The sequence below is a fragment of the Toxotes jaculatrix genome, chromosome 8 (assembly GCF_017976425.1).
Source record: "Toxotes jaculatrix isolate fToxJac2 chromosome 8, fToxJac2.pri, whole genome shotgun sequence".
NCBI classification, from domain to species: Eukaryota; Metazoa; Chordata; class Actinopteri; family Toxotidae; genus Toxotes; species Toxotes jaculatrix.
The window spans coordinates 9,507,534-9,526,868 of NC_054401.1; the positions used below are offsets into that span (position 1 = coordinate 9,507,534).

The 19,335-nt window shown below is 38.4% G+C and overlaps 2 protein-coding genes across 2 annotated transcripts; one reads left to right on the plus strand and one right to left on the minus strand.

The window, feature by feature from the left end:
• The first annotated feature begins 639 nt into the window (after nt 1–639).
• Nucleotides 640–2,019, plus strand: LOC121185836 (C-type lectin domain family 4 member D-like). Its single transcript, XM_041044297.1, has 5 exons — nt 640–791; nt 904–1,095; nt 1,223–1,374; nt 1,472–1,593; nt 1,703–2,019. Exons 1-5 carry the CDS (start codon nt 767–769, stop codon nt 1,863–1,865), a joined length of 654 nt encoding a protein of 217 aa, XP_040900231.1. The 5' UTR covers nt 640–766; the 3' UTR covers nt 1,866–2,019.
• On the minus strand, nt 1,829–18,982 carry cd4-1 (CD4-1 molecule). The gene is made up of 11 exons (XM_041044245.1): nt 18,911–18,982; nt 9,681–9,804; nt 6,023–6,093; nt 5,766–5,924; nt 5,491–5,634; nt 4,839–5,081; nt 4,367–4,747; nt 3,174–3,431; nt 2,927–3,027; nt 2,762–2,805; nt 1,829–2,533 (listed from the first exon to the last, which is right to left on the minus strand). Exons 3-11 carry the CDS (start codon nt 6,087–6,089, stop codon nt 2,503–2,505), a joined length of 1,428 nt encoding a protein of 475 aa, XP_040900179.1. The 5' UTR covers nt 6,090–6,093; nt 9,681–9,804; nt 18,911–18,982; the 3' UTR covers nt 1,829–2,502.
• Nucleotides 18,983–19,335: the final 353 nt, after the last annotated feature.

A 19,335-nucleotide genomic window follows, 5' to 3' on the forward strand; every position in this document is an offset into this window, starting at 1 on the left:
ACAGAAATGTACTCAGGGGTAAACACTAAATACTCCTCCTCTGCTTTAATTAGTTTGGTGTGAATAATAAAACCTCATGAAGTACAAGTGCTGACAATGGCTGTGGGAATCAGGTGCCAAAAAAAATATAATGAATGGGACAAGTAGAAAAGAAAAAAAGAAAAAAAAAACTGACAGTTTTTTGGAGCAACAGATTGGGCATCTGGTGCGTCTGTGTGGTGTAGAGGTGATATTGTTGCAGCTGCTCTATTAACGAAGAGAATACAAATAACCCTCAACACTCGCTAACGCACGCACACGCACACCCACACACACACGCACACACACCCATCCACCCACACACACACACACGCACACACACACCCATCCACCCACACACACACACACACACACACACACCCACACACACACACACACACACAGTACTGATCAATGCTGAGCCATACTCCGTTGGCCAGTTTTGATGAAAGTAGGAGACAGGGAAGGAACTTTGCTCATGTAACGGCAAATAACACAGAACCTGCATGCCAGATCTCCATCATCAAATGTTTGTTTATCTAATCCAATATGGCAGGTCATCAATGGTTTGGCTACAAGATATTGCACCATCTTACATGCCTTGATGATCATGAGCAGTCCAATCTGCCTGGTAGAGTTGTGCAATCTGTACTTTCCCTTCTCTTTGGTACACAAACGACTCTATAAAACACCTAGAGGGCAGAGAGAGGAGAAGTCAAAGTCTGTGACATTCTTCAGCCTGACAGACATGAGGAACCTCATCAACACCAAAGGTAAGACCCCAATATACACAACACGCATGACCGACGTCTGTGTATGTGGATCTGTTTGCATATGCACTAGTGTTAATTCCACATATTCATCCTCTACTATCTGCCTAATCAGGTGCCCTGGGTCTCAGAAGCCACATCGTGCTCTGTGCTCTCATTGGCCTGTTGCTTCCTGAAGTCTTCGCTCGCCCTGGAAGTCCAGAGGAAGAGCTATCCCATGTAAAGCTGAGACTCAGCTCTTTAGAGAATCGCTACAGACACCTGTGTAACCAGTACGCCAACCTGGCAACCAACTGCTCAGGTCCAGGTAATGTACTTTCCTTCTCCAGGCTGCAGCAGATATTCTGCACCTTTGTGTAAACTATTAACTTGATTTTTACTTCTTTTTGGACCTGATCATCTCTCTTTTTGTCTGTGCCCATCTCTCTTCACAGAGATCAAATGCACGGAGTGTCCTGCCTGGTGGTTTCAGGTTGGGGATCAGTGCTTCCACCTCAGCACTGACAGGCAGGACTGGGCAAACAGTACAAAGAATTGTACAGAGATGGGTGGACATCTCGCCATCCTGACCACCAGAGAGCAGCACGTAAGAGTTTCTGTATATTGCTTATGTTTTTTCCTGCAGTTCCGTTTATTTGTCAATCCACTAATGTCACTAAATTTGGCTGCAACATATTTTTTAGGAAGCTGTGGAAAAAGAAAGCAGGAGCATTGGAGGATTTTACACAGACTACTGGATTGGACTGACTGACAGTGAGACTGAAGGAGATTGGAAATGGGTGGACAACTCGGAACTTAAAACCCCGTATGTATGAAATGACTAAAATTAAAAATATTGTCCCTATATGAAGAAGCATCCTGATGATGGTTTAATGACTAAAAACATTGATTTTTCCTTTCTTCCCATTGTGAAGATTTTGGAACGCGTTGAAATCAGAGCCGGACAACAACCTGTCCGGTGGGCCGGAGGGAGAGGACTGTGTGGTGGTGGACAGCTACTCTCAGAGCTGGTTCGATGTTCCCTGCTCCTTCTTGTATCCCCGAATCTGTCAGATGGACGCCACCCCGCTCTCGTGAGCCTCCGCCACCCACAACTGCAGGACCACCACACATTTATAAAACACATTGATGCTTTATTACAGTTTCCTTTAATCTGTAAAACAACACAATTCTGTCAAAGGATCCTGTTTTTATTTGAAGTAATAAAGTATCATCATCTGTGTACAAATAATAGAAATGTGTACATATTTCTGTGTCCAGAGAAGCAAGTAACCAAGCCTTTTAGCACAGTATTTTGGAGCATCATAAAAAAATATACATGACATGGCAATTAGCCTACCAAAACCTGAATCTAACAGTGTGAGTGAAATCAAGTATAACATAAACATTTACTGACAATAATAATCACAAACAATATTATAATGAAATTGAATATTAGTCACATAAAGTAATTCTGCGAAACAAAAAGTTCCCTTACATTACAAATATAAAAAACTGGCTGATATATACAACTGTAAAATACATTTCTGTGATAACAAAATGCCTTATCTGACATTTCAACAGTGACTGAACTTTGTTTTAAACTTTCAGGTTTTTGTCTAAGACAGCTAACAGAGGTTTCATAGTTTTGTAGATATGACAAAAAAATCCATCTTATCTGGACAGAAATTCAGCTGGTTGCCATGTCCTCTTGAAAATGTCTTTGTGGGATTTATCATGTTCTGTAGAATCCTTTGGGCTTGGGGCTGAAACAGAAAGACAGAGGTTTCTGTTTGACTAATGGAAAGACACAGAGCTACAAAAAGCAAAATGTAGAAGTTTGTTTTATTGCTGTGTGTATCTTCATAAAATACCTCGTGGCCAAAAGTGTTTGTTTGCTAAAAGTGTGCTATTCAGATTTCAGTGCTGATGAGTGTGAGTGTAAGTGTGTGTTTGGAACCATTTCATCAGTCCAGGAAATGGTTAGTACGTACTTTTTGCACCGACAGAGTTGATGCCTGAGGTGTCTCATCTTCCGCTAATGTAAGCCACAACGAGAGACAGACAGAAAGACAAATAGAGAGTTAACTTTTAATACCATACTTTGCTCCATTTTGCTCTAACAGAAAGAAAAACACTTAAGAATGATTTAAGTGTACTTGTCTCTGTCGGTAGAGGATGAGAACAAGGATGAGGAGGAGTAATACGATGACTGCAGCACTGCATATGATCACCAGCATTGACGTACTCAGCTTGGGTTCTGCATATAAGAGAGAAAGACAGTCATCAAAGAGTATACAGTACACTGAACACATCATGTAAAACCAAGTTCTGCCGTAAAAGATCGTGACCACAAGGTCATGCCCATGTCTTATTTCCTGCTCTCCTTTCACTTCCTTTGCTCACCTATCTTCAGCTTTATCGTGACTGATATCAGCTGCTTCTTGTCCTGCAACAGAGCACACGCCCAGGTTCCTCCATTTTCTGTGCTCACTTTAGCTATGGTGAGATGGGCGGGGTGGGGGCCAGATTTCAGAGATGGCAGGGACGTTTGTCCAGGTGGAGACCATCGCACTTGCAGGTTAGAGGGCAGCGGATGGCCAAGGCCGCAAGTCAGGTTGAGTGCCTGGCCAGAAATCAGGTTTGTTCCTGGGGAGGAGATGACTGGAGACAGAACAGAAGAAGAGAAGAAAAAATGAAAAAGAATTTTTGAAGCTGCCTTTTTCTATGTTTTCCAGCCTTTTGCTTCTGTCGCTGCAGTGTGCCAGAGAAACTTGCCAGTTAATATCACAAATGATATTAACAACAACAACAACAACAACAACAACAATAATAATAATAATAATAATAATAATAATAATGTATTTTTTAAAAAGTAGAAATGGAAATATAGCAATAACACAAGACAAGACAGGATAAAAAGAGAAAAAAGAGTTTGAGTAGTCTTTGATAAGAATTGACTCACAGTGCTGTATTTCATAAATTAACAATAATTTAAAAAATAAATGAATATGGGGGGTTTAAGGAAGACCAAAAAAACTGCAGTGAGACTTCAGCAGGATCATAGTAAAACTAGAGGATGCAAGAGCAAATCAAGGGGCTCATTTTTGCCAGATATGCACACACGTGCCTTGAATGAATCCCTCAGATTGGTGGACTTGTTTCTTTTAAATGTTCCTGGCTGAGTAATAGTTCAAATAAAAATGAGAAATCTTAGTTTTACACCATAAATCCTCAGAACATGTAGCCCAATTAAAATTTATTGTGTTTTCATGCTCTTCTGGTAGAGGGATAGCTTATTATACTCTATTAAAACAAGTGGAGCAAGACAACTGTATTAGCCACTGAATTAGACACATGTCACACCAGGGACACTTTCAAATAAACTCTGCAGCAGAGAGATGAAGAGACAGAACAAGAGAGCAGAAGCAGAGGGGTGGCAAACAAAGGACTCTGGCTCTGTCTTGTTATGAATGACAATTAGGAAGCAGCAAAGAAACTGGACATCAAAAAGATAAATGAGGACACTGTAATAACTAAAGAACAAGCTATCAAAAACACAGAGCTGGGCTTGCACCAAGCAGTTTGTTTTGACTTACTTTGCAACACCTCTACTTCTACAGTCCTGTTCAGATTCACATTTTTAAATTTCATTGTGCACACGTAGTTTCCTCTGTCTTCTTCTCTGCCTTGCTTTCTAGTCAAAGAGAGATTTCCTGTTTTGAGGTCCTGTAGAATATTCAGGTCTCTGGTTTGGTTTGGTATCCAGCTCAGAGATTCTCCCAGAGAGAGGGAGTAGAGCTTCACTGGATGATCGGAAATGTGACCTGAGGATGTTTTAGGGAAGAAGTGCCAGTGAACTTCCGTTATGCCCTTAGCTTTGATCTGTTCCCAGGAGATGTGAGAAGGAATGGAACAGGGGATGATGAGTGGCGTGGATTTAGACGTGTACTGAGGTTGCAAAGGAGCTGGAGAGAGGTCTAAAGGAGAAAAAGAGAAACAATCGTATCTTTAGGAAGTGGGTACTCTACTGTAAAACAAATGGATACTTGAGCATTCATAGTAACTCACCTACAACTGTAACAGAAATGGGGGCTTTTTTGTCTACTTTATCATGCTTAATAACACAGGTCCATGTGCCATTGTCTTGGGTTGAGGCAGTCTTGGTGACTGTTTCTTTGTCAGGTCTGATTGGCTCTCCCTTTGGATCCAACCAGTATATCTGGGGCTTCTTGTGATGCTGAGGAGTCTCTGTGTTGCAGGCCAAAGATAGACGATCCCCAGGCAGCAGAGGAGAAGGTGGGTCCATACTCACTGGCACAGAAATTAAGCAGGGTAATGAAAACATAATGAAAATAATGAAAATTATTTGTTTGTACATTTCAGTCAAGTCAACATAGTTTAACAAATAGAAATACTGCTGCAGTTAGGTAGAAACTTCCAAATGTCAACCTTTTAGTGAGTAAGAAAACAGCTGTGTTTATTAGCTTGACTACCAGGTTTTATGAGTGATGAGTTTATTCGTTGGGTTTTAAAAGGCCAAAAGGTTGTAAAGCTTGACAAGTTAAATCCAGAGCTCCATGAAAAACATGAACTACATTTACTTTGAACAACACACTGCATAAAATCCTGAACTAAATTAAAAAAACAAAAAATAAAACGCATCTGCCAGTAGAGTATGTTTAGGAATAACATAAAGTGCTCTTGTCTAAAGCACTCATACCAGTGAGTTTGGATAGTCGGTAGGTGATGGAGGAAGTTTTTTGATTATCCAAAGTCACTACAAGTGTCACAAAGTTTTCTTGTTGGATGTCTCTGATTATCAGTGAGGTGTCAGACAGCTCCAGCTTATTTTTCCAGGATGCATCTGCAAGGCAAGAATTAAATGATTAAATGATTTTTGTCCAAAGTAAATTTATTTGCAATATACAGACATCGTTCATCGGTTGATGGTAAAACCATGTTATTAAGTCTGTGAACAGCTCAATGCTTTTTCACCTGAAATGAATCCCTTTCCACCTAAGTGATTGCACCAGGCAAGTGAAGAGCCACCCTCTTTATCCAGAAACCAGTTCACATACTTTGCTTGAGTATTTAACGGTGGTGCCTTGAGGGTAACCGAGTCCCCCACCTGAGCATATACCACCTCATCAGCACCTGAGAGAATGAGAAGGATGTCATGTGTTATTGTGCAAAACCAAAATGTCCTGCCCCGACTTGAAATAAATGAATCATCTGCAAACAGTGCATCTCACCTGTAGTTGAAATGAGCACAGCGATGAGAATGAGGATGGACTGAATTAAGATCTTCATCCCAGTCATAGGTCTGAAAAACAGTTATTTTAGAAAAATACAGGTTACGTGTTTATACAAATTCTTTATCATGATAATAATAAACTCTACTGTATATCATGTCACATACATATAATGCAGCTAAAAGGGTTTTATATTAAATTACATAACAAATTAAATGAAACGAAACTTCAATGAAATTAAATGTTAAAATTGATTCAAGGGAGCCAGTGTAAAGATGTTAAAATGGGAATGATCTGCGATCCCTCAATTGTTTTGGTTTAGACTCTGACAGCTGCATTTTGTTAAATCTGTACATTGATTTCTTTGCCAATCCAGTTAAAAGAACACTGCAGTCGAGCCAAGAGAAGACTAAAGCATAAATACGTTTCTGTGCTTAAAGCAGCCTGTTGAAAAATATATATTAATGGGATCATTGCACATGAACATAAATAAACTTGTTTGTCATCTGCATAGCTATACATTTCACACCAATTTGATGTATATTTTGGCTACAGCAGGGGAAAAGAGTGTACCTAAAAGATGGATCAAGACTGTTAAGACTGTCTTAATTTGGCAGTTTAACAGGAACTACGGCACAGCCTGTTGCAATCTGAGAAATTTAGAAAAGTAGCTATTTGAAAAATAGTAAATAAATATTGCAGAGACATCCTTATTTTATCATATAATTCTGTACATACATAAAAGTTTTCAGCATAAAATGATTTGACTTGGCAGGAAGCAAAGAGGGGTCTGCGGTGGTCTCAGATTTAGAGAGATTCAAGAAGATAAAAGGCGAAGAGTTCAGAAAGTTGAGTGTAGGCGGCCTGTGGTGGGCTTCGAAAGAAAAGAAACAGACAAAATGTCGGAGGGAAGAGACACAGAGCGTACGCTGGGTTGTGGTGGGCCTTGATTTAGTTAAGGTGCAGATTCTTATCCCAGTCGTCCCCCTCCTCTACTCCCCCTCTGCCTCTCACACCCCCTCTCTTCCTCCCCTGTTCCACGAAAGACGGATCTCTCCACGCTTAAAAAGACAAAAAAAAAAAGAGACCACAGCACCAGCAGCACACCTAGACTGTGGTTTAAGGTAGATGTTTCTCTTTTTCTCCCCCCGTATCACTGCCTTATCTCTCTGTCTCCACCCTCTCCCTTTTTTCTCTGTGTATACAGTATGTCATGATTGTGCACAAAAATCTTTTGAGAGACTTTTGATGTTGCTTTCATAGTGATTCAATTCTTTAAAAGAAAAGATAATTAATCCTCAGATTTTAAGTACTTACTCCTACAATCAAATTCACTCATAAAAACATTCAACATTTAAGTTAAATTTAAATTACAATTTGACAGAAAGCCCAACTATTTATATACACTGTTTATGAGACTGGGGATAGTTCAATTTATATTAAAGATAAACTAAGGTCTTTTCAGGTCTTATGCGTTCGAGTCACGATGTAGGCTGACGGCGAGCGCAAGGGACTCGATTGGAAAATTATTTCTCCAAATGTTCAAGATGAAAATTTTACGTAAACGCTGACGCAGAACACTGCGTATTAATGTTGCATCAGAATTCAGTGCATTATACTGTAAAAATAGGTGAAGACGAACAATGGTATGTCTTCTGGTTCTTAAGGAGTATTTGTAATAGTCTTAACTAAAATTATGAGAACTAAAAAAGCAATATATAAACTGATAAAAATATTAAAAGAATAGTTTTGTGGTTTCGTATCAATGCGTATCCTCGAAGGCCTGTCCAAGAACAAGTATTTTTGTGAAAATATAAAAATATGAAAATATTTAAGCTGGGGCACCCTGGTGGCTGAGGGGTTACGGCGCCAACCATGAACACGGTGTCCGTGGTTCGTGTTAGCCTGCAGGCACCTTTATTGCGTGCCACTCCCCATCTCGCTCCTCTCTCCTTTAATTTCCTGTCACCTGCTGTCAGCTGTCCGATAAATGCATAAAATCCAGTCCAGAAAATATATTTTAAAAAAGGTGCCAGCAAATGTCTCTGTCTCACCAATAGAGGCAAGTTCACAAACAACACACAATGTACGCCCTTAACATAAAATTATCAGGATAAATAATATTTCAAATGTATAAAGGTGACAAAGTAATTTTAACTGTACTTTTACCAACATAAATCACAACACAACACACTCATAAAATTCTGCTCATGGCCCCATCGGGGCCTCAGATTTAAAATATAAGACGGTTAAGGTAACTGGTTGACATGTACAGAAATTTTAAAAAAAAAACAAACAAAAAAGAAATCCTTTCTGGTTTACTGCATAACTCATGTCAGTGCCTCAAGAACAGCAACATTAAACATTAAAATCTGAAATGATGTGTGTCAAGGAGAATTGCCTCAAAGCAAATGATTTATGTATGTTTCCGATATATCTATATAAGATCAAGGACTGTAAACACATGAATACGATATATATATTTCAACCTGTCAGATGGGATTTGATAGAAAATAAATAATGTTGCATTATTTATTAAAACTGAGATCAGAGTTTGTAAGAAAGAAAATAAGAGTGGAGCCCAGAGACTGAGCGAAACCGATGATAAACACTCGTTCAAAGTCATCGCACCTGTGGAGCTATAACCCAGAAACCAAGTTAGACGATCATATCTGCAGTCAGGATGGAGCTTCAACAACAAGCAGAGATGGAGGGGGAAGGGAGGGTGAGGGCCAAACACAGTGGGGAGGTGAAGGGGAGTAAAGCAAGCAGAAAAAGAACAAGGAAAGCACATGATAGGCATTGATAGGATTTCAGTATGCTTTGCCTTCACTTCTTTTTAAAGCCCTGCCCTCTGGGCTGCACCCAGACTGAATTTAACATCTTCTCACTTTTTTAAATTCACTCCTAAATAAATTACACACAGGAATAGTTTATACGTCTTATGCAGTTTGAGCAGGGATCAAAACTGTTTACCAAACTATATTCCTTATAAGAAAACCAGAATAAGAGAACTTAGTTGTTCATTGTTCCGACTTTATGTGCAGTGAAAAATCCCTGGATACACAAATCATTGTTAATGGTATGTCTACATTTCGTTTTGCTCGAATTATCCATATAAAATAAATTTCCGCTTGTATTCTGAGAATAGAAATGAAATTCATATTATTAATTTGTGTTTGTAGTGGTAGTCCATTTAGTACTGGTCAGCTGCTCAGTGCTTAACTACTTAAGAATTTCAACAAAGCATAAAGCAAGAAACACAAAATACGACAAAAGCAACAAGACATTTCAAAATTATTCAGAATGTTATGACAATTTTATAAAAAGTCAATTTTTGTGATATTTATTGTGCATGATTTTCATGTTTAATATTACAGTATTTCTCTCTAACCCTAACCCTTTTATACAAAGGATCGATATGCGTTGTTGATTCATATACATCTTGTCCTGTAGCTGTGTTGAGAGCATTTCGGCCCCACTGGGCTTCCTGAGGTCTCATAGGTTTACGATTCAAAATTAGCATCAGGTAGGAGAAAAGAAATTCACAGTAATATTTGCTGTGTACAACAGTATACGATTTTATACTGTGATATTTTTATTTAGCTAAAATTGGAAAAAAAACAAACAAACAAAAAAAAAACTGCAGTATACTCACAACTCTGTCGTTAAGTGCTGTAATGTCCCTCTGTGTTCAGTGATCTGGAGTCAGGAGGAAATGCTGAATATTTATCAAACGAACCTTTTTAAGCGCTGTTGCACCTCCCTCACCACCGATTGGTCTGGAAAAAAAAAACAGAGTTGCTGATCAAACCCAAAGTCAGAATAATGACCTTTGATTGGTTGTTCCAGAGGAAGAGGGCGAGATCTCCTCTCTAAACTTTTTACTTTACTATCTTAAAACTGTTTATCGTGTTGTTTAGGTACAAAAATAAATATGCTTCATCATAATATTAGAAGTAACAAAAACAAAACCACCAGATGGGCAGTGTAATGGCGCCATAATTCAATCAGTAAATAAAAATGCATTTTTGATCTTCTACGTCCATTTTTACTTTTTAATCTGCCTAATAGATACACTAATAAACAACTCATCTTAATTGGATAAAACTGTTATTTGAGTTGCTGCCTGATAACATGCGTCACAAAATTTGAGTCTCACTTGACTCATTATCTATCTTAAGCATGTTCTAAATAGCACACGGTCGGCTTACGACCTAATTTGTAATAATAGCTCAGCTGATTTTCCGCGGTCATATAATTGTACTGATTTAGATACATAATTAGTGTATCAGAATTCAAGCCATGAACTGCTGGACCAGTCTTCACAAAAGCAGCAGATAAACACAAATTAGAAACGTAACATTTCCTAAGGAGAAACACCCAGATTAAGTTCTAAATGCGGCTAAGAGAAAATAAATTGTTTTGGGGAAATTGTCTTGCTGGGACGACTGTGCACAGAGATGTTATCCTGTGAGTTTCATGGTGCAATAAATGTATCGGCGGACTTCAAATCATAAAGACACAACCATCGACACATTTCATCTTCTCTCTAAATGATCACTTTGTCACATCACCATGACCCGTCCCTGTTTACGTCTTTACACATTGACCAGTTATCGCTCTAGACTTTGTTGCTTTTTGGAAAATTGTCTTTATTCGTGTTAACAACAATTTTTCTGCCTCTGACATGTTCAGATGTCTTCTAGGAAGCAAGTGAATGCTGCTGTGTGAACGCTGGGAGCTACGCACACCTGAATAATTGTAATCTTAAAGTTCACATCAAGACAAATGAATATTACCATTGTATTAACTCTGTAGGGACAATTTGTGACTTGTGTGACAAACAAAAAGAAAATGTTATCTAAAAAAAGTATATACATATATATATATATATCTTTCTTTTGAAAACAGTTATCAAACTCCTCTTCTGTATGTATTAATACTAAAAACATAAATGGACAAAAATGTCCACAATCTCCCTCTTAAATTCCTTCTTTAGGGAGCTTTAACGTAACATTACTTTAATTTTTCCTCATTGTTTAATAACACAATCAGAAGCTACTTGTTGCAATGCTTGATATACAACGCCGGTATCTCACACTGGTTTTGAGCAAAATGTCCAAATCGAAGACACAGTTTGTTTGGCCGCATTACACTTTATGTGCTTCATTCATGGCACAGTTCCTTGTGATTCAGTAACCTGCGTTTAAATCTTTGGTAGCCAAAAGAATTTGACTACGATTCAAAATAAAGATCTGTGGGTCTAATCAAATTCTGGTCTGCACGGGTTTGTCAACGATTAAGCCGCCAAACGGTCTGCATAGGTGAAGGAGATTTACAATTTCACTCAGGGGTGTTTTAATCTAATCTAAACTAATTGTTGTTTTCTGATAAATTCATCTTCAGTGAACACGCAAACTGGTCAGTTTTAACCCAGCAGTGAGGGAAGTCTGGTGATTTAACAAAAACCCTCGAAAAATGGAAAATTAAGCAGAGAAAATTTCACCCGAAAGATGGGACGACATTTATTATTAAATACAATACTAACTAACTGTAGACCTCGACTAAACTGCCTCTTATGATATCGCTTCCAATGCACCGTGCTCCATGAATTTCTCAAAAATTAACACCTGTATTTTATGGGGTTTTTTTTCATAACATTTAACTTTTGCAGCACTGCACATCCCGGTAATGTTTACAGGCTTAAAGTCTTGTTCAATGTAAAATCAGCATTTCATTCCTCATTTTGTTGAGTGCTTTGGTTAAATGAAGAAAATCAATTGCCAGTCACCCTGTGTACATTTCAGTTTAAACTCTGTCACTCTCTCTGTGACAGTAATTCTCTTATTACTTATTGGGTACACCTGCGCCGGAGCCAAACACCTGCTTGTGCTTATCTCTGCTCCTAACCTGCTGTAGAGTCTCGTCTGCACTCAATACAACAGTAATATAACATCTGTGGATCTCTCTTTGCTCTTACTGTTGTCTGGGTTTGCCTCTAACAGCTTATTGTTATCCTTACCAAAGTAATACACACCACAGCGGGGACTGTTTCTGTAACAATATGAAACATACAACCCTGCTGATGGTGGTATTATTACGAGAGTTAAACCCTGAGAGGAAAATTGTTTAATAAACACTGACACGTTTCAAACCAATCGCAAGATCTGACAGTTTCTGAAAAGGTAAAGGAATGTAAATGAAATTTGATTGGCAGCCACACCCGGCATGTGTTTAATTTCGATTGTTTCTCCTCAGAAAAACGTGATGAACCACTTAAAAATCATTTAATTTATAATCAAAATGATTAAAGAAAATCTGCAAAATGAGACGTTTTATAGATTTGCAGGCTTCAGCCAGTAAGAAGCAGAGAGAAACAAAGTGCTTAAAAATGCGGATGAACTGAGGCCGTTAAGGTTCATCTGAGTAGACTTTTTTTGTTGTTGTTTCTCGTGCCATGTTCAAACATTCATTTTTAAGTATCATAGCAACATAGAAATCCTTCATCCAGTGATGAGATGGCCTGTCTAAGGACATCTTGCCCCATTCTAACTAATGGCAGCTTCAGGGATCAGTTAACTGTAGAAACACGCTGCCGAGGTGGTTTAGAGACATGAACCACAACAAGGACAAAACAAACATCTCACACACTTCTCATGTGTCTCACTGAGGTTTCTCTGCCTGCCTCTGTACTGCCTTTTTGAAGGGCTCACACCTGCTTCTGTTCCCTCTGAGCTCAAAATGAAACAAGCTTTTTGTTTGCTCCGTACAACAAAACCTTCAGGTTATGGCTACCACACTGAAACGTTTACCTCTAGTAGGCCCTGTGTACATGAATCTCCTTAACATTCTCTTTAAAGATCATCTGAATAGAAACTGTCCCAAAGAATGGATGCAAATTTGTCTCTGTTTGCTTCCCTCTGTGTTTTCTCTCTGTTTTCGAGCTGTGATTTTGATGGAAAACACCTGAAAGTGAGGACTCCCTCATTACTCACACACCTAACGAGGGCGTGTGTATCACATCTTGTCATTACCGAAAGAAAAAAAGACAAAAAGTGTGGGCCACAAACAAGAATAAAGGGTGATTCACTTTCTTCATATGCATCTCTTGTCTCCTCATCCTCCATTCTCTCCTACAGAGGGTTTCCCTCACCAGGAGATCTCTGTCCTCAGTGTCTGATTTTCTGTGTTTTATAACCATTTTGGGTCAGAGTATAGTGTGAGACTTAAGGGGGGCAGGGAGGCAAAAGAAGATGTGTGAGGCCCTGCGACAGGAAGGCTCAGTTTGTACTGAAAGTTGTTTTTTAAGTGTCTGTAACTGTTCTGATGTTTCAGAAATAAACAAAATGTCAGTGGAAAAGAGGTTGAGAGTCAGAAACAAGTGACATTATGCTCAATGACTGAAAACATTTTGGCTGTTACATTTGGCTTTGCGGGGAACTTAATTCAAGCTTCTTTGAAACCTCAGAGTTGTGAAACAGTAGATGAAGACAGAAAAGTTTTCTTTCTTTTCTGTCTCTCCCACTCACCACACAACCTCCATCGTCTGTACACATCATTGGTTTCTAAGTTATTTTGCTGTCAGTGTACTGTTAGTGATCTGTTGCACGATCATTTAATCAGAATGGAAAAATAGATTCATTGTGTTGTGTTACAGAATACGAAACATGTTAGAGTAGAGGTAACGAGTCGTGTGTGAGAAATACAGTCTGCTATATAGAGCTATTTTTAGATTTTCATAGGAAAACTGCATCATGGGTCAGCAAGAGACAAGCAGGCATACTGTCACTGCAAAATTGTGATTAGGTTTAAGCTAATGAGTTTAATGATGACGTTGGTTTACCATGGAAAAACTGCTGTGCAGTTCCACAGCGCCTACATACATGTATGTGAAACATACACAGTTTGTGAAGTTCCTGTAAATAATTAAGACAATCAAATCATTCATCAAAAACACGGTCAAAAAAAGACTAGTCATCAAAATGAAAAAAAAGCCATAGGCTGTCTCTGTACTTTTCTGTACTCCTGAATGCTGCTGTAAAACTCATGTGTAATGTTGTAGTGTCTATTAACACTCCTTTACCTTTGCACCACAGCTGCACATTCGCTTCCAGTGCTACATTGTACGGTCGGTATAACATGTTCAGCGATAGAACTTTATTTTAACATTTAATCATTTGAACATAAAGTACATTTGCTCCACTTTAAGTGAAGCAAAACAACATTTAGAAAAAACTGGGTCACCTAAAAAATTTGAAAATCACTAGCCACACATTCATCTATGTGGCTATGCTCTGGAAAGCATTTAAATTCATTTCACTACTTCAGTCTAGTAGCTACAACATTCACAGATTTGCCATTAGATCAGATTAATCAGATTAAAGGATAGATTCACATTTTTATGTATCTTAAAATCAAAACACCTCACATGCCCGTGCATACACATGTTCCACAGTTACGAAATTCGGCCTTTCTGTTACTACCCTGCTGCTGTTGCTTGGCACGAAAACACTGACAAAGGAACAAAAAAACATGGAATTTCATACTACTAAGAATGAATTTGGTGAACTTCAGCTAACCTCAGCCTTATATTTGCTTCAAAGGAACATAGAAGAATGTATTTTCATACAAAACAAAGACTGCCGATTTTGTGCCTCGTCTCTTACATTAGAAATGCCTTAGAATGGAATTTCTTCACAGCCAGTGTAGACTGGAGGAACAGTGACAGTGAATAAAAACTGCTTTTCACTGTACATGTTTGCACAAGTACTGTATTAAGGTAGGCTTGAAAAATATTGTCAGATTTCTCTGAATAGTCGTGCATCGTAAGCACGCTCCGTGTCACACAAATTAGAAAAACAGAAAAGGAGATTCACATACAGACAAGCACGCTTGCGATGTATTTTACTTCACTGTCTGATGTTTAACGTCTGACTTAAGCACTGTTCATCAGAAGCTGCACTGAACTCAAGTGAAACCTGCGTGGAGGTGAAGCTACACATAAGGGGAGTTTACAGAACGGGAAATCACCTTTCAGATCATTTTAATTTGAAGGACGGTGGAAAGACAGTTGGTTAAAATCTATAACATATATAACAATGGTTTAGTTTGCACTTGCAGCATAAGTGCAGATGACTGCTCAGAGCTCTGTTAGCTGTCTCCTGTTGCTCTGAAAACTCACATATCAACATGCCGATTGTTGCACCTCTTTTGCTGCAGACTGACTTTCAGGATATGACACAAATTTGTACCAGGTGTCTCCTAGGTTGTGTTTAACTAAAGTTAGTGTTTGCAATAAAAGTCTGACTTGAATTTGCTTCCTGATGGTCTGTACTGATGGAATGACAACCCAAGTGGAAATACAAGCGGGAGGGACATACACTGGTTCAGAAATTTCAGTTTCATTTTGAATGACTGTGTGTGTATGTCAAACAATGAAAACGAGTACTGAGTAATAGCCATGAAAAGGGAATCCTGTTTTCTCGTATGAAAACACCCCCAGTGCAACATTATAGACATTACATTTTCATAACAGAGTGAGGGAAACACAGCTTGGTAAATGCCTACAGAGGAGGAAAAAAATACACACAGAGCTTAATGTAAATGTTGGAAGAAAAAGTGACTTGTTGCTCACCACTAAACTTTCTCCAAGAAGGAGAAATTAATAAAACTTAACGACGCTTACTCTCTTCTATGATGCAGTACAATAGGAGTGAAACAGTGGTACTTTGCTTTGGTTCTGTATTCCAACACACTGGATTTGAATAAAATAATGACTGAGGCTAAAGTGGTGACTTCCCGGTTCATGTAGGTCACCAGATAAACTGTGTAGAAATCATGGCTCTTATTTGTACATAGTTCTCTAAATTTTAGGACAACGCAGCAGGACAACGATCCTAAACATATACACAAGGCAAACAAGGAGTTTTTGTGGCCAAACATGGGAATGTTGTTTACCATCCAAGTCAGTCATCCGAATTTAATCCTACTGAGCAAATTAAGCCGCCCCCCCAAAAAAAGAAACACCCAAAACAAGCAAGACAAGAAGATCGTTGCAGTATAGTTCTGGCAGAGGGTCACAAAATAACAAAGGCAAAATGTTGAGTTGAATTGGTCAAATGCATTGCAGTCCTTTAAAATTGTGGGGACCAACCAAATAAAGCAGAGCGTCAACATTTGAACCTCACATTCTTTTATTTCAAGTCCAGCGTGCTAAAATATGGCACTAACGCAACAAAAAATGCGCCGCTGCCTTAGCACATATGGATATGGACAATACCATACATGCACGTCCCCAGATTTAATTTGGTTCACTGGAAAGCTTGAACGAGTTTTTTTTTTTTCATTTAAATGTACACACCAAACAAGTGTCCTCAGTGATAGCAGCACAATGTCCCTTAATGTAAGGCTTCAAAAGAGACTTCTTCTAAACTGATCAGCGTTCAGACTACATGTGATTAGGTGAACACAACATGGAGAGACACAAAAGAGGTGAAAAACTTCAAGCACTGTTCAAGCACCTGTGTAGAGTGTCCAGTGCATTTGAGCTTAAGTATATTATACGGACAGGCATTGCACTGTGCCGACAACTTGTCCTGACAACTACAGCAGCAGTGTTATATGTTAGACATGTTAGATCATTCATTTTGTTATGTAATGAATGATGTTTAATTTGTGACTATTTGAACATTCCCTTTATTTACGATGCCCAAGAAAAATAAATGCCTGACAACACATTTTTAGCTCATCACAAGCTGGGAAAACAGCTTTGGGACTGAATTATTACTCATTTATATAACAGTATTTGTATACAGTTGTTTTTAATATCCTACCGCTTTGGCATTACTTTCATTTCAGGTAAACCTGAGAGATACGACAGCGTGGTAAATAAGTCTTAGACTGGCCTTTTTCACAACCAAACCAGTTTTACCTCTAGGAATGTATAGAGTTACAGGCCATTTCGAAAGGGCGACATTTTGACATGTCACAGAAGGAAAAGCACAGGTTCAAACAATAAAACCAACAATGATTGAATTCCATTTAGCTGCTTCAGTTTCAGGGCCCTGGTATTGTGCATGCTAGTTCACTGTTTTACTGTCATGACTTACTGGGACACTTGAATGAAACTCCCAGAGGTAAAATGAGTTTGATTGCCCGAGCGCAGCGGCAAAAAAATAAGACAGACCCAAGTCAGTACGTTTAAAGCAAACAAGATATGCCGCGGTGTTAACCTGGCTCTAAAATGAAATGAAGCTTTAATTTTTCTTCATGTTTCTTCAGTGGCAGATTGGATGAAAACAGAGCAATGCTTTATCTTTACCGAAAACACCTGAATCAAGCTCCTGCTGATTAGAATTCGTCTGCTTGTGTGCATCACGTCTGTGAATTATGTGCGTCGTGCTGAATTTTTGAGTTATGATATGTTTGTAGACACTGTATGCCGCATAAAAAATGCGGACTACGACAAACACACATGCACATATGTTATGGTACAGTATATACCACGTTTCTTAAGGTATGATTACTCATTAAAATACATTTGTTCAGTCAACCCACTGTTGATATCAACAGAGAGTCAGTGATACCATAAACCTGTGAACCGTCACTTCTGACGTAGTTTAGATCTCATTCATTTTTACAGACACAATTACTGTCCCAAAGTTCATTAACAAAACAAGTTGTCATGATTGTTCTCTTTAAGGCTGCTTCAAGTTAGAAACGTAAAGCCATTATAAGCCGTTATATGAATAATATAACTAACAATAACGAATAACATATTGTAACTACGGTGTTATATTTCCAAAAAGAAAGGCCTTGTAAATGAACAACAAATATTTTCAAGTGCTTCTGAAAAACAGTGAATTATTAGTATTATTATTATCATTTTTAAAAATTAATTTAGTATGATTATAATTGTTTATTTTTTTAAATTACTGGTCTTTAAAAGCTGCAACAATCATTTCTCATATTACTCAGTCTGTAGGCCACAGCACTGGACCCCATAGCAACAGCTGACATCAACAGTTAACCGGAGTAACATAAATAACATAAACGTTTACATCCTGTAGGGTTTAATGCTTTTCATATTTCCAGAGATTTGCTCCACAGGAACATAATTGTTTGCTCCTTGCGTAAGATTAGCAGAAATTCAGCACCTCATCAGTTTTTAACAATTGCAAAATCCGCAAAACGTTGCTGCTGTTATTGCACAAGTTTGAATCTTTACACTTTAAGTTACAGAGGAACTGAAAATTCTATTTTAGTCTTTTCTGGTCTGACATTTTGAAATTTCTCTTAGGGCTGTAATCAGAAGCAGCACATCACAGAGAGCAGCTAAGTCTTAAACAAGTCCAGTAGACGGTCAGATCGAGACTGGTGAATAATTCAAGGTTACTGATGAAACAGCGAGAAAATCAATCAGTGTTATTGGATTTGATCCAAATCGTGTGTAATTTCCAGCTGAATATCACAAGACACTCAGCCGTAACACTGCAAGTGTTCTGGCTCATCATTGCTTGTAATTATTTGACATCATTTGTGTCAGTTTTTTAGGCAAAACACAAACAACACAGATGAGACCAGAACAAGGGAAAGACGAATCAGTCAGTATGTGGAACGAGACAACGACTTTCAAAAATGTGGCCTCGGAGGAGACTAGGTTTGAGTTCTACAGCCTTGCCCCTCTGTTTCTGTCTATGAGAGTGGATCTCCGGCAGCGCCTGTGAGATATGTCAGTATTTGTAGCAACCATTTATTCCCTTGTAGACAGACATATCGCTATCTTGACTTCTCTCTGTAAGAAATTCCCTTAAATCAGCTGCTACCATAAAGAGAGAGTAGGTACACATAAATACATATACATACAGTACGTTTAGGAGTACTCACATGTGATGTGCTCAGTGCGACGATGACTTCAGCTATGACATTTGGTAGGCTGTATGCACTGCAGGTGTCTCTTTCATACTTATGCACTCACACAGGAAGTCAGACACCACTATGATGCCATCATCTGTTATGAACTAAATGTATTACGCACTAGATTGGGATTACTTTTACCATGTAGACCATAAAGGCAGTTTTGTAAAGTAGATTTATGTTACAGAATATAAGAATTTGTCAACCAGCATCAAATATCTTTTCAGTTTTAAATACATATGAATATGTATGTATGTATGTATGTATGTATGTATATTTGCCGTTGGTGGTCTTGTGTTACTGTGTAAAACAGGTGTTTATTGTGCATTTCATTATATGTGGCACGGCACTGGTGTTAACACCTGCACTGTATTGCACCAGTTGTGGGGTATCCA